The 14,534-nt window shown below is 35.7% G+C and overlaps 1 protein-coding gene across 4 annotated transcripts in view; it reads right to left on the bottom strand.

Moving 5' to 3' along the window:
- The window catches only part of SLIT2 (slit guidance ligand 2), a 257,759-nt gene that overhangs the window by 224,288 nt on the left and 18,937 nt on the right, over positions 1–14,534 (bottom strand). For all 4 annotated transcript variants that reach the window (XM_058804303.1, XM_058804305.1, XM_058804304.1 and 1 more), the window contains exon 4: positions 12,023–12,094. In XM_058804303.1, the coding sequence (XP_058660286.1) occupies positions 12,023–12,094 (72 nt within the window). The remainder of the gene's footprint in view (positions 1–12,022; positions 12,095–14,534) is intronic.

The raw sequence follows: 14,534 nt of genomic DNA, 5'->3' as shown, positions 1-14,534 counted from the left end.
ACAGTTACATTTATTTACTAAGAATTTGTGTATCTAGCAGTATTATTATTTTTTTTTTACTTCAATGCTGAATATACACCAAACAATCATTCTTAGGTCACCCATCTCAAAAAACTTGCAACTCCCTCCAGAAATCTTTTCTTGACCAATCAATTTCCTAATTCAACTACATTTCTCTCAATTTTGCTGTTTGTTCTTCCCAATATACATGCACACATGATACTGACATTATTTTGCTATTCACTCATATAAGTAGGCTAACAGCACATACTAATTTTAAAGCCTTCCCTACAATTCAAATGCATTTCTATTTTATTTCATTTGACTGAGGAAAAAAACAAAATAGGTTTTGCAACCTGAGTCACAAGAACAGAAAAAACCTTCAGCCTAGCCAAAATATTAGTGAAATATTTTTTAATGTTGCAACAAAATGAAAAAAATACCCATTTGAAGTGAACTTCCCATGAGATTAACTAGCAAAGCAAACCACATCACCATTGGTTATGCAAAACTCCATTACAAAGTTAGAAATATTTTCTTTTCTATTTCCTGCAGTGCCTTTGATACACACACATGAAATGGGATGATGTTGTTGCTCCATGCTGCACATTTACAGCTATTATTCTCTCACAACAGTTTTTTCCCCAGTGATTACAGTCTTTAGTTTGCCATATTTTGTACTTCCCACATTCTCCATTTCATATCCACAGAAAAAATAATTCCAGTATACTTTTTTGTTTTAAATTTAAATCCCTTACTATAATTTTCTTTACCAAAATTTACTGGTATGCTATTTAAACAGTTTAGATCAGCAATCAATAGACTACAAAACAATGAATCAAATAAATACTTCACCCCAGTATCTAAAACTTCAGGAATATGTTGCACAACTGGCCATGCCCCAGCAGCTTTGAACAGAGCATATAGTTTTACATGCAAGACTTCAAAGGTGACCGTGCACTGCATGTTGCAAAATTGTTTCATCTTAATATGGCATGCTAGTTGAACAAATTTTACTAACAGTAATCTTTATTATAGATCTGAAAAACAGTTGAACAATTTTCTGGTTATTTCCTAGTCCAAGACTTAGAACATGGTGAAAGATTCTCTTATTTTACACAGAGCCACTGTTATCAGCCAGAACAGTGAAGATGGCCTGATTGGCATTTAGACCAATGCTCAAATCTGAATGTGTGTGGCTACTCTCACTGACAAACCAAGGAAAAGCAACACTGTGGTTATGACTTTTTTATAGTTGAAATTTAAATTTGGCATCTGCTAAACTTACATATGAAACCAAAAGTTTGCCATGAGATATCTCTGTACTCAGTGCCAAATGAGTGGTTTTGGCTTCTGCACCTCTGACAGGAACACTGTACTAGAGATCAGGAGGCAAAGCATTGCTCTACAGATTTGGCAGGCTGTCCACAAAAGTTCTGTTTTGTCATTTTTAGAAATTACTCTGATATAAAAAGTAATTCTTTTTGAGTGGTATTTTTATTGTGTTGTAGGCACATAAACGATGAGGACAGTTCTACTGCTATAACAAGCTAGGGCATAGGAGAGTTACACAGAAGGATTTGCTCTATTGAATTTATAGATATTACTAAAATCTAGAAGGAAATTAAGCCTCCTGCCTTTTGCAAAGAATGCACAATTTATAAACACAGAGAATACAACAGAAGCAATTAATCATTGACTAGATTTAACATTTATTCAGAAGTAGTAAGGACCAGATAGGAATTTTTCCCCAGTCTCAGAAATAATCATGCAGCATACATATGTGCCAGAGTAATTTTTTTTAGTTTATATAAATACCTTTATTTAGTTCTGCAAAACTTTTCAAATTCTTTCCCCCCTCTTTTAGATGCATATTTACATTCTTTTCTCTCTAATAAGCCTGCCATAACTTTGCATTCAGAGAAGCAGCTATTATAAATCCACCTTCATTATATTAGCTGTTATCCTGTCTTCAGTGCAACTCTTCCCCGTGGGTCTTATCAAGCTCCATGTGCAACCTTTGCAGCTTCAGGGTCAACCATCTAAATCCCTGCCAGCTATCCACTGCTCCTACAAAAAGCCATAAAAGTGGGAAAAAGAAGAGCTTATGTTTCTTCCGCCTTCCCCATGTTAAAATACCAAAAGCACTGAACAACTGCCACCAATCCTCCTCTTGTGCACGCTACCTTAAAAAGTACGAGCAGCCCTTCCTCACAACTGTATGGATTACACATTCATAGCAAAAATAAAAACACCAATGAACTGTCTGGGCAGAAGGAGAAATGAAAAGAGGCAAAGATTTTCTCTTGTACATGTTACCCTGAAAAACCTCAAGGAGCGCTTAGCTGAAAGGATTACCCCCCTAGTTCAGCCCCTTATTTCTTCCCCCTCAAGACTAAGGGACCGGGAAAGAAGCCTTCAGAGTGTGGTCCTTCAAACACCCTTGAGCCAGGGAGGGCCTGCACCTGGGCTTGGCTGTAAAGATGAAAAGAGCTCTGCAAGTCCCAGCTTTATTCTCCATGAGGTGGGTCTGAACAGCCATTAGCAGAGCAGGCCTCTCAAGTGTCTGGGGGAGAGAATAAACCCCGCTCAGCATTCATAAGCAGCCTCTCCCAAGGAAAGCCACCAGCCCTGGCTCCAAGTACCCTTACAACAGCGACAAGGATCAGGACAACAGCCTGGGCTGTTCATCACTGCAGCTCTGCCTTCAGCTCTTCTCCAAGACCAAGTATTCACTTTGTATATTGGCACTTTCTCTACCACAATGAGAGTCCCTTTAATTGGCACTTAGATAATGTATGTGACCTTCCCACCAGGCCTCCGAGTCCCAAACAGTTCAGTGCAGTTTCAGCTGAATTTTACTGCTCTGCATGTAGAAAGTGCAGCCTAAGTCCTCCTGCATGCACTGCTCATCTCAATCACTCACCAGCACAGCAAACCTGCAGGCTCTACCAGGACTGAGAGGACAGCAAGCTCTGCATAGCACAGGGTAAGCCTTTCTTGTCTATCCTAAGGCTCCTTCATCCAACATGTCAATTAAGAAATGGATATCGCAAAATTATTTTTCAATTAAAAACACTGAAGAAAGGACTGAAATTGCAACACACTGTTTGAACTCTAAATGCTCAAATATTAGAGACAAAAGAAAATGCAAGTCTCTATCTGAATATTAAATTTCATCTTAATGAATATATTTCGAGAAGTTTGAAAAACATTAAGATCCCACTGGCAGATAGAAGTCTCACTGCAGCTGTAATATTTCATCAAGTGTTAGATGGTTCATGTCAGTTGCACGGAAAAAAAAAGGAACATTTACTGTATCAGCAGATTCCATCTGCGTTTTCTAACTCCATTATTGACATGTGAGAAGGATATGATCATCAGGAAAAACAAAAAGAAGACAATAAAATTTGTGGATCATCAATAATTGACTTAAACTGTGCTGGACTTTTTATTATTATTCTCTTAGCATGCTTTAAAATTGTGGGGTTTATTCCTTGAGCAAAGACCAAAGGATAAACAAACAACCCCCAAAACACCCTCTAAATCTATATGTAATTTCAATTTTTACTACAGTGTGTTTGCACATCAGTTGAAAAGCATCTGCTCATTAACAATGAGCATTTCATCTAGCTTCAGATCTAGGATGCAAAAAAAAACCTATTCAAATATGCTTTCTTGGGTGACATTATTGCAGAAAGTATTTGTAGATCAACATTACAACAAAAAGCATTATGAAGGACCCAGAGCAAATTAAATCTTTTAGATAGCCTTGACTTTGATACAATGGAACATATGGAAGTAGATGTATGCTGGGTAAAGTGGATACACAGTTTTGTAGTAATGTTTTTTCCCTTGCCAATTTCCTATTCTTTTTGAGGAATTCAGACAGTAGCTACTACAACCAGAACATGATATGATGTCTGTTTCAAACTTCCTTTTTTTTTTCTTATAGAAGTTTGTATATCCTTACCAAGAACATAGAGATAAATCTGCCAAACCAAAAACTTTATTTTAACTACAGTAGATTTTTTGTTGATAAATTCTATATACATTAGTTATTTTCCAAGAAAAACTATGCTCAGTGTAAGAATGTACACTTTGGGAAATATTTTTACATGGAAAAATATTGTGTTGCTTGAATGCTGTGCGAGTAACTTTAAAGAAGCTTTAAAACAAATTCAATGCATTTAAAATGCTATATAAATCAACATTCAGGATGAAGGGTCAACAGGGGTTAAACTGTCTGTCCCTCTTGATTGCCTTCATAAATGTCTTTTCTAGCTGTATTATAGAAGCGACCACAGCATAACTTGGATATTAAAACCTCCACGGAAACCAACAATAAAAGCTGCTAAGAATTTCACAAGGGTTTTTTTTTTCCTCTTAGGTGTTAATTAAATGATCATTTAACACTGAAATGTAAACACAACATTTTCATCTGCTGACAGCATAGCCCATTATAAATCCAGGGTAATAAACGTCCTGGTGTTAATACTCTGAAGCAGGTTCCCACAACACACTAAGATGCCTTGTCGTGTCTAAGGTTAAGCATCTAGACACAAAACAAAGATTGTGCCTACTCGACTTCCAGTTCAATTTTCCCATCGCCCAGTGACCTAGGTAACACTTTGAGCAATAAAGAATAAATTTAATTTCTCCAGCATTTTGTGAGGATTAGGAACAATTGTTGGCCTGCAATGACTTTTTATCCTTGGATTCTTTCTCTTCCAGAGCATTCCCCCAGTTTTAAAAGAAAATTCTGATGGTTTAAGACACAGAACAAACAGAACTTTAAATTAGGCTTTTTTCAATCAGTTGGAACTCTTGGAGGGGAAGCAATCAACTTTTCTTTGGACTTTTCTCAGCTATTCAGTTACTTTAGGCTTTAATCTTCCACTTGTAGAAGAAACCTACCATCACAGGGACAAGCCTCTATACTTTCAGATTTTCCCTTGGCTTGATTTATTCCTCTTTTCTGTTCTTTTTTTTTTAATCAAGATGACATGGTTGTACTTAAATGTCCACTCTGTGCAAGCCAAGACTTACAGATGTCCTCTTTATAACATTTCACACCGTGTTTCTGCGCCACATAATAATGGCAATTCCTCTGACATGCTTTTTTACTTTTCATTACTTCTTTCACTGAGTTTCAGTTTTCTACTTAACTCCTGACTAAATGGTTTCCTGTATCATAATTTACCAAAGCTTTCAAGGTCAATCCTCCAGGAACAACCCAGGGACTGATTCAAACTGGACATGAATATGGTTGTAGGTGATCCAAAACCAGCCACTTTCATTTTTGTATTCAAACACAATTCTCAGCTTTAACTGCTATGAGTCCAACAAAAACACAGAATATAATTATTTATGCTTGTTGTCAAAGTATCAAAACCACAATAGCTAAAGTAGACCTCTCAATTACTCTGAATACCACCACACTATTTAAATAGAGGTATGGCTTGAGTAATTAATATGATTAATGTTTTTACATTAGACATATTTAAATGCCAGCAGCTAATAGCATAAACAATTTTAAATAACACAGATATTTACGCTGATTGAGAAGAATTGCTCTAAGTCATATTTTTGTTTGCTTGCTGTTTAACATAAATTTCTGATTAAGGTTAAAAGTGACTGAGCAGTTTTTGAGGGTTTGTTCTAATAAAAACCCCAAAAAATATAAGCATTACAGAATCACAGATTATTCTGTGATTCTGTGACGAGAGGGACACACAAGGATCAAAGTCCAACTCATTCCTATCACTTATTATTGCAGCTTACATAAAGAGTTAGTGATCTGCCCAGATCAGAATTAGTTTTCAGCCCCAACAGTACATCAAATTTTACATTTCATCCCATGGCAAAAGAAATATTGCTTGTAAAACCCCAACAAAATTATGCTTTTATGATTGAAGAAATAAAGGAAAATTTAACCACAAAAATGACTTCCAATTATCTCAAAAGTAAAAAATAAAAACATCCATATAGAGAGCATCATTTCACAATAAAATATTTTGTTTCCAACTTAAAAAATCTCATACTATTACTTCTAGTAACAACAATTCACTTGATTTCTGTATATTTGGTACACCATTTTTTTCCTGCACAGCACCATAGCAGGTGACATGCAAATCCAAAAGAAAGCATAGCTCAAGAAAGGCCAACAGATTAAGAGATTCTATAACAAAGGGCAGGAATAGTAACAAAGTGACATTTGAAGTCCAATATTTGCACAGAGTGATAATTCATTTTATTTTTATTTTTCTAACTACATTTTAAAAGTTCATTCTGGTTCTATCAACATTTCCACTCAGCTGAATCTAAGGCTGAAAGCTTGCTGTTGCTAGGATATAGTTACTGCAAGTTGTACACCAAATGCATATAAGCAATACTTGTTTCTTTGCTAAAAAATCAATCAACCTGATGAATTGTAAGCATTTTTGCAACACTTCCAAAAATCTCTAAAATGCCATCTTGCCATATCAGTAATGCTTATGTCTGAAGCAAAGCTACAGTGGTGTTTTTTTGTTTTATTCAGTACCTTGAGACAACAGAATTTTCAATTTTGAAACATAGAAGAGAATGAAAGCTTAAAGTAGAAGCAAGTGGTCGTAGAACCAGAAAAAAGGTGAACATGCAAGTCAAACTGCATAAAGCATTTGAGCTCCCAATTCTCTTTTGTCTTTACATTAAAAATGAGCAGGTAACAGAAGTAACAGTGTTTATAATGTCTCACAAAACTTTATCTCCTAGTTCTTCCATGCCAAAAATAAATGCCAGAAATTAGGTATTACAAATCTAGCACAGAGGTAACATGTTCTGTAACTTAGGTTTATTCTCACAGGCAATGAACCTTAAAAAGCATATGCTTAATAAACAGTAATTCTTTTACTTTTTAGATAGGCCTGTCTGCCTACCAACTGGGATTATACAAAAATAAACCCCCAGAAATGTAACTGGCAGTGGCTATGCAGCATAAGGGACCACATTCACCCTGAAAACATTCCATAGTGGGGCAGTAAGACCTCCTGTTAGCAAAAATGCACTGATGTAGCAAACCAGTAAGCATGCTTGCACACTGCAAAAAAGATTAGTTATTACTCATTTATTTAAAATTCCTTTTTAATTAGTGGCTTACAATACCACAAAGCCAGAACTGTATAGTGATTTATACCTATCCTAATATGCTGTATGCCTTCACTAAATGATAATTTTGAAAGATAGTTACATTCTGAGAACTATAGTTACAGTTCAAGAGTGGTGCTAACAAAATAATGCTAGTATTTAAAAACTAACTGGCAGTAGAATAGCTATAGTCTTGCCAACTGAACTTAATTGGCTAGATAAAACAATTCCAACATTCTTTTACTTGAACTAAGCAACTGTGGTAAAAAAAAATACAAGTCAAAACACAAACCAGACCAATACAATGTAGGGAAGACTTATTTGCTTCCATTCCAGACTTAATTCTATCATATGAAAAAAAAAAAAAAAAAAAAGAGTTGCCTTGTGTGCATGCTGCTAAAACGCACCATAATAAATCATAAAAACTCAAACAAGTGAGTAAAACACACACTATCCTGGGGAGGATATAGCAACAAGGTGGCTTCATAATTCATGTTTGAACTAATATTTCTCAAATTTTTTGTCCATCCAGCCCACCTCTGCAATAAAGTGGAGCACATTGTAATGTTATTGCAGCACAGTGGAAACCAACCCACTGCACTTACCTGACAGCAGCTCCATTAGCAATCTACTCTCAAAAGGAGAAAAATTCTTCAATATTGTCTTTTGAAACAGGGAAACTCATTTTTGCTCCTCATTGGATTTAACACCCAGAGCAGTTCTTTGCAGTTGGAATATTTCAGAGGCTTTGAGATAGTGAGCATTTTTCTAATGAGTGATTTCTTTATTGAGTTGTTAAAATGGTTTCAGACTGAAGTGCCTTTTCTACAAAATTATGACTACAGTCCCACTTACTGTGATTACTGTTAAAAGAAATATGACAAAATCATAAATTACACCTTAACAATAGGGAGTCCAGCCTTAAATATATTTAGAAGTCCTCGTTCTAGCGCCTTGCACGCGCCTTCTTTTTCCGTTCCTATCTGATGTGGTTTGTTTTGCAGGTTTTTCGGTTTTTCCTCTCCGGGCAGAGGTGACAGCAGCACCAGGCTCAGCGAGGGATGCGGGCAGCACCTCCGGCCCCGGAGCCGCGGGAGGAGCTGCCCGGGCCGGGATGAGAAATGATGGCGGTGCGGCCGGACAACGGTAACCCTGGCAACTGCAACCTGCAATTCCTGCCCAGCCATTGTGGGATTTATTGTGGCAAGGGCCAGAGAGGCCAAGAGTAAAATGAAGCAGAGAACTATGGTGTCTGACACATCTAGTACCACACACTTTAATCAAAGCTGGCAGAAATTAATTCAGGAGGAATTTTTGCAAGGGCCCCCCATACGGCACGTTTTGTTGTTGCTGCCGCCGCTGTTGTTCTGGCCCAAGATAATTTTTAAAAGTTTTTTTTTGATGTTTAGTACTTCTTCTCTGTAATTATTTGCTGTCAGGAATTTTTTTAGTGACTATCAGACATCTCAAAATTGATGTTTATGAATCAGACTACATTAAGTTTTGGAGGTTTTTCCCTTTAGAGGAGAAACATTCACGGTGTGTACCTTCAAGTACTCATACTAAAAGAAAAACATAAGACAACATTCACTACAAAGGTTGATTTTTTTTTCAAGGACAACATTGCCTAACTTATACAGATATTAGTCAGTAAAGAAACTTAACCACATTCCAAGCACAAGAAATGTAAATCAGAAGGGACAAGCTTTGTGCATGTAACTCAATAACCTTTACATGCCACTGATTAATAAAGGTATTTTTTACAACTGATTTTTCAAACAGCTTGGGTCCAAGCTGCAGCTCAGTATCCTGTAGCAAACAGCAATCAATGAACTGTGATCTAACCAGCCAAAGTAAGCAGTCAAAATCTATTTGCCTCAGATAAGCACTCGTTAGGCTGTGGTCATTGTCTGTGCTAAGGTACCATCCCTGACACGACACAACGTAGCATGAGTGGGCATACAGGTCACCAAAGAATGCCCCTCCTTGCAGCAATACTACTTGTTGAGCAAGAACTTAAATTACCATCCCAGGGGATTTCAAACAGCACCTTTATTTTAATGGTACTGCATCAAAACAGAGGCTCATGTACATTGTGCTTTGAGAGATTGCTTGCAAGGTAAGACTAATATACCCTACAGCACTCTTCATACTATTTTTGGCATTAACTACGTCCTACTGAAATATTTATGTTAAAACACCTTTATAGATAGCTTTTAATGGGAAAATCAGCTTCTGTTTTGAGTAAAATTATCCATTTCAACTAGTTCCAGGATTTTTCTTGAAAGGCTGCTAAAGTGGAAAGAAAGTAGCCTGAAAAATAATTTAACTACCTTTGAAATTAAGTGTCTTTAGACACAGAAAATAATGCACTGTCTCTTTTAAATTCTCAACCTATTGCTTTCCTTTACTTACACTTCCCATCTGTCAACAAGTGCTTGTAATTTTATTACACTGTCCTGTAGTTTATGCAGAGTTGGTATTATTTTACAGAGTTCTGTTAATGGACTGGATAAATGGTAATGCTATTTAAACTAGTCTCCTGCTCCAGCAAACACAGCTGCAACTGTACTACTATTTCTAGGCAAACATCTTGACCTGAACACACAGTGCTCTCTCAACCCGTCCAAAGAGAAATTGGAGCAGACAGCAAAGGGAAAGCATAGCCGGCCGCTGGCGGCAACCAACTGTGTCCAATCATAATTCATATACAGTGGAACCTCTTTCTTTTATATTGCATTTAGCCTACACAACAAGCATATGTGCTTCTTCACCTGGCATCTCATTTACAGCCAAGGGTCAAATGGTAATTATTATTCACAGAAGCTCAATAGTATGTTGAAACCTCGCAGTACACACATTGTTTGATTAGCTGTTAAATGCCAAAAATAAATACTGAACTCAAAACAAAAATATATATATAATTGATCATGTTTTCAGAACTTTATTTCTCCTTACAAAACTATTTATTTTGATGTAAATACATCTAAGCCTATCCAATGATACATATAAAGAACCAAAAACTTTATACTCTTCAAAGGGAACAAGCTGCATATTATCTAGAAACTAACCACAAACATTTAGCTAACATCAGTGCCTTTGTTGCCCTGGTATTTTTTAATTACAAATTTAGTGCTAAGCAGCTGTAATTTTCTACTACCATTCATATTTTCTTTTAAACATGACTACATTATAACCAGACATTCACTTTCATGGTCTGATCAACAATAACCCTTAGGCAGAGGAAATTTAATACTGCGAAGCCAGTGATCTCTTACTTTCCTCCATATCCACTATGAGCACTTGTGTGCTTTATGTCAAAGGACATTATAGATTTAAAACTAGCATATATCAAATACACAATTCTGAAATAAATATATTCAAATATGATTTTGACTGAAGTGTGTATCCATTTTTTGCCTGCAAAATATGGCTCATTTCTATTATATATGTATCTAGGTATCAACCATTACACTGTAGGTGGAATAATAAACTGACCATAAATCCCTTTAATCTCATTCCTGATAGAGGTAATGTCTTTATCCCAGCTGATGGAAATAAGAGACTCAACTGTTAATATACAACACAGTATTTGAATATATTGTGATATTATAGTAGAGAAAATATTTTTGTTTGTCAGGAAAAAAGCCTTAAGCAGCTTTCTGGCCTAGTCATTTAAGAACTCATTAGATCTACAGGGAATTTCTGGAAACAAAGTATACATCTAAGGCAGAGGAATAAAACAAAATACACAAAAATAAATGTTTACAATAATAGGAGTAATTTTCGGTTTGCTATTGTATATTGCTATAAGGAAGAAGAAAATAACTATTATTTCACAATAGTAAAATAAAAATCAACTAAAAATAAAAGCATCACATTTGTTCTCAAACATAATTCCATATACTAAAGTGAAACAAGAGGAATCCTGCTTTCCTCCAACTTGACTTTTCTTTTTCCAAGCACACAAGTGATGAAACCCAGTATAAACCAGCAATGTCAACAGCAGAAAGCTCACCTGGAGCCTGAAGAAATGTATCAAACATATCCAAATTAAAACAGACTGAACTGGTACAGCCTTGTCAAAGCCTACTTAAGCATGTCATGTGTTATCCCTTCCATAACACATATTGTAACTTAAAGATACCTTACAATTTAATTTGTTCAAATAAAACCTCTTCTAAACTTTATTTCACATTTCAACTGCACCACAATTAGGCAGCTTATTAGAAAGGACAATGGGCCAAACCATGTATTTTAAAATATTGCCTAGAGTGAAACATTATCAAACCAAGTAATACAATCAAAACAAAGAAGTCGTTTCTCAATTCATTGTCATTTTGATTTAAGGTAAACCATTTAATCATTTTTTCTTCCCAGAGTTTGAGTTACTAGCTTTGTTTCCCTCTGTTGAGGGACACAGGAGAGACTTTTCTACAGACCTAGCATTTGCCAATGCCATTTTTCTGGCCAAGTGCATATAACCACAAAAGCAGAACATTACAAAACCTAAGTGCTTATACAGTGCTGCACCTTTGGGTCAGAATCTCCACAGGCAGTTTTTAGCTCTTTTAACACAGAAACATCTTAAAAAACCCAAACAGGAGAAAAGGAAAATCAAAAGTACTCTTTCTGAAAAACATCCTTACAGAAGTGGGAATAAATGACAATATTCTCATACAAGTATCAGTATATGACTCAGATGCAAAATACAATTTAAAAAAAAAAACTTGCAAAGTAGTGAAAGAAAGTACTCAGCTTAAACAAAATACCAATGTTCCAAAACACATTTTAGCCCAATGTGAGGCAAAAGATAAAAATTCCAATGCAAGACAGAATAACAGACCAAATCCAAATTTTCCCAAATAATAGTTATTGGGCAGTGCCTACTTACAGCCTGTATAACTTCGGAGTCCCCAGAAAGAGCAGCTCAGAAAGCAACTGGAGGTTATTTCTGTTTAGGCGCCTTTGGAAAGAAAAAGAAAAAGTTGTGTTAAATTACAAACGCTACAGCAATGCAATGCAACCACTTTGAGTTGGAATCCCAGGGCTGTAACAAGCTGATTTTAAAGACCAGAAAGGTCCATTAGCGGAGACATGGTCCAGTAGTAAATTTACCATGGACTAATTACATTTTCTGGTTTCCCCCAACAGACCATATTACCTATTTTATGAAAGATTTTGAATCTCTGCAGTGTGAACCAATCACTAAGTCAGGACTCCATCCTGCATAAACTACATGAAAGCAAAAATATAAAATCAGCAGTGCAAATTCAATTCCCTACCAACTCTATGTTCCTCTTAGTATAATGGAGCAGATAGACGTTTTGTAACCATGAAAAGGTTCGAGGGAGCATGTATCAAATGTATACACTTTCAGTAAACAAGATAATATTATGTCTAACAATCCATATAACCCATTTATATAAATTTCAAAAAGCAAAGGAAGCTGTTACAGAAACCCTAATCAAATAGAAGTGAAAAAACCCCAAGGAGTCACAGCTTATATCTGCCATTACAAGGAGGTTTTTTCATGCAGCTTTTTCTCTTTAACTGTAAAGACAGGAACTTTGAGGAAGCTAATTTTTTTAAAAAGTAGAACTTGATAAGTTGTACATAAGACAGTGTACAACAGAAAAAATTGCAAGTGAAATCTAGAAGGAGCCCATTTGTCTGTGAAGATTCTCACTGAGCATGCTGGCCAGGGTCACAGCTGCTCAAAATGAGGTGACAAGATCAAAGCCCTCTGTACTGTACCCATAGACAACAGAACAACCACTCGCCAAGGTAAATGTATTCTATCCTCATGGTTTTTCCTAAACATATGATGCAGATTATTCTTTCTACTGTGTGTGACAGCCCTGGAGCATACAGTCATCCCAGTCAAGAAGTCAAGCTCAAAACAGGCTTTTGGTTGATTTTAACAAATGCATCCACCACATGTGGCACCTGCCATTCAAGCAAAGCAACCGACTAGAAAAAACTGTTGTGTCCCATAAAATTTATCACAGGTCACACTTTGCAATGCATGATCCCTCAGTAATTCGGGGCACTCACAGAAACCAGACTGCATGGGACTGATATATACATATATATGCATATATATAGATATATATAAATATAATCATAACAATGGTTACACTACATCAATAAACTACTATCAACACATTCCACAAGCTGAAAAAATACACTAGGCATCAGTCTTGAACAATTAAGTTTTAGAATTTCATAAAGGCTCAGATTTTTCTGTTTAGCCAAATAATTAAGACTATTTAGCCTCTCTGAGCTAATTTCTCACGAAACATTGTTCCATATAATGGTCTGTACAGTTTAAAGGTTTTTCCAGTTATTCCCATGTAGATAAATAGAGACATTCAAATTCAAATTTTACATAACTCCATGGTTTGGTTCAGATAATTTTTCCTCCCTTAAAGCTCAATTTGACTACTGATGAGAGTGAAATAATCTGAGAAATATTTTTATGCACGCAGAGGGTTGCTGCCACACTTCAAATCATAAGCAAGCAGTCAGCTACTTGAGTTCTAGATAGCCATAATTCTCCAGTGTTAATTTCAGGTTCTTTTCCGTTGGTCAAGCATCAGAAATCCTGATTTCTGTAGGCAGAAGAAACCTTAATCACACATTTAGTGATTTAAAAAAACTAAGAGTGAAGGAATCAAAAAATGTAAGACTACACTACTGGGATAAGAGAGGAGAGAGACAGTGTGTTCTAATAATTAGGAAAAAGAATCTTAATCCAGCAACAACAACAAAAAAAATCTAGACTGTGATCTTGTAAATCACATGTCCAAATTAGTAGAACAAAAAATTTCCATATAAAAGAAAGAGCTATAATTTAATGACTACTGGAAGACTTCTGATTTGAACACTACTTAAAAAGAAACGTATCCCAACATAAATAGAAGAAAGTGATACATTTTACTGTTTCTGCATCTACTGCATTTTCAAAATAAAATCACTGATAAATTTACTAAAGGTCAGAAAATGTCTATTTCTGTATAAAAGTATATGCCAAGACCACAAAACTTAGTTTAAAACAATTGTCTTCTACTTAAGTTGCATTTGCAGTCCAACAAGATTTTGAAAATGGAACAAGCGTACAAAAGACTAAGTAAAAAACGAATTTTGTTCACTGCTTTTCTTAGTTAAATAGAGACTTAAACCTCTAAGTCCATTTTCAGAGATCCAAAATAACATGGAAAAGCATGTAGGGTAAAGACTAAAAAGTGACTTTCTAATCAGTTTTTCAGAGCAAAAATCTCTGTTGATACTTTGTAATAAATCTAGTAAGTTTGGACACTAGACAATAAGGATGAGCTGTTACTGAAAGGGCAATGAAATTACTCAGTATCTGTATTTTCATAGACGTTTCATTACATAAAAGC

This window comes from Ammospiza caudacuta, chromosome 4 (genome assembly GCF_027887145.1).
Source record: "Ammospiza caudacuta isolate bAmmCau1 chromosome 4, bAmmCau1.pri, whole genome shotgun sequence".
Lineage (NCBI taxonomy): Eukaryota > Metazoa > Chordata > Aves > Passeriformes > Passerellidae > Ammospiza > Ammospiza caudacuta.
Note: the sequence above shows the minus strand (reverse complement) of the source record. Positions and strands in the feature narration are given on the sequence as shown.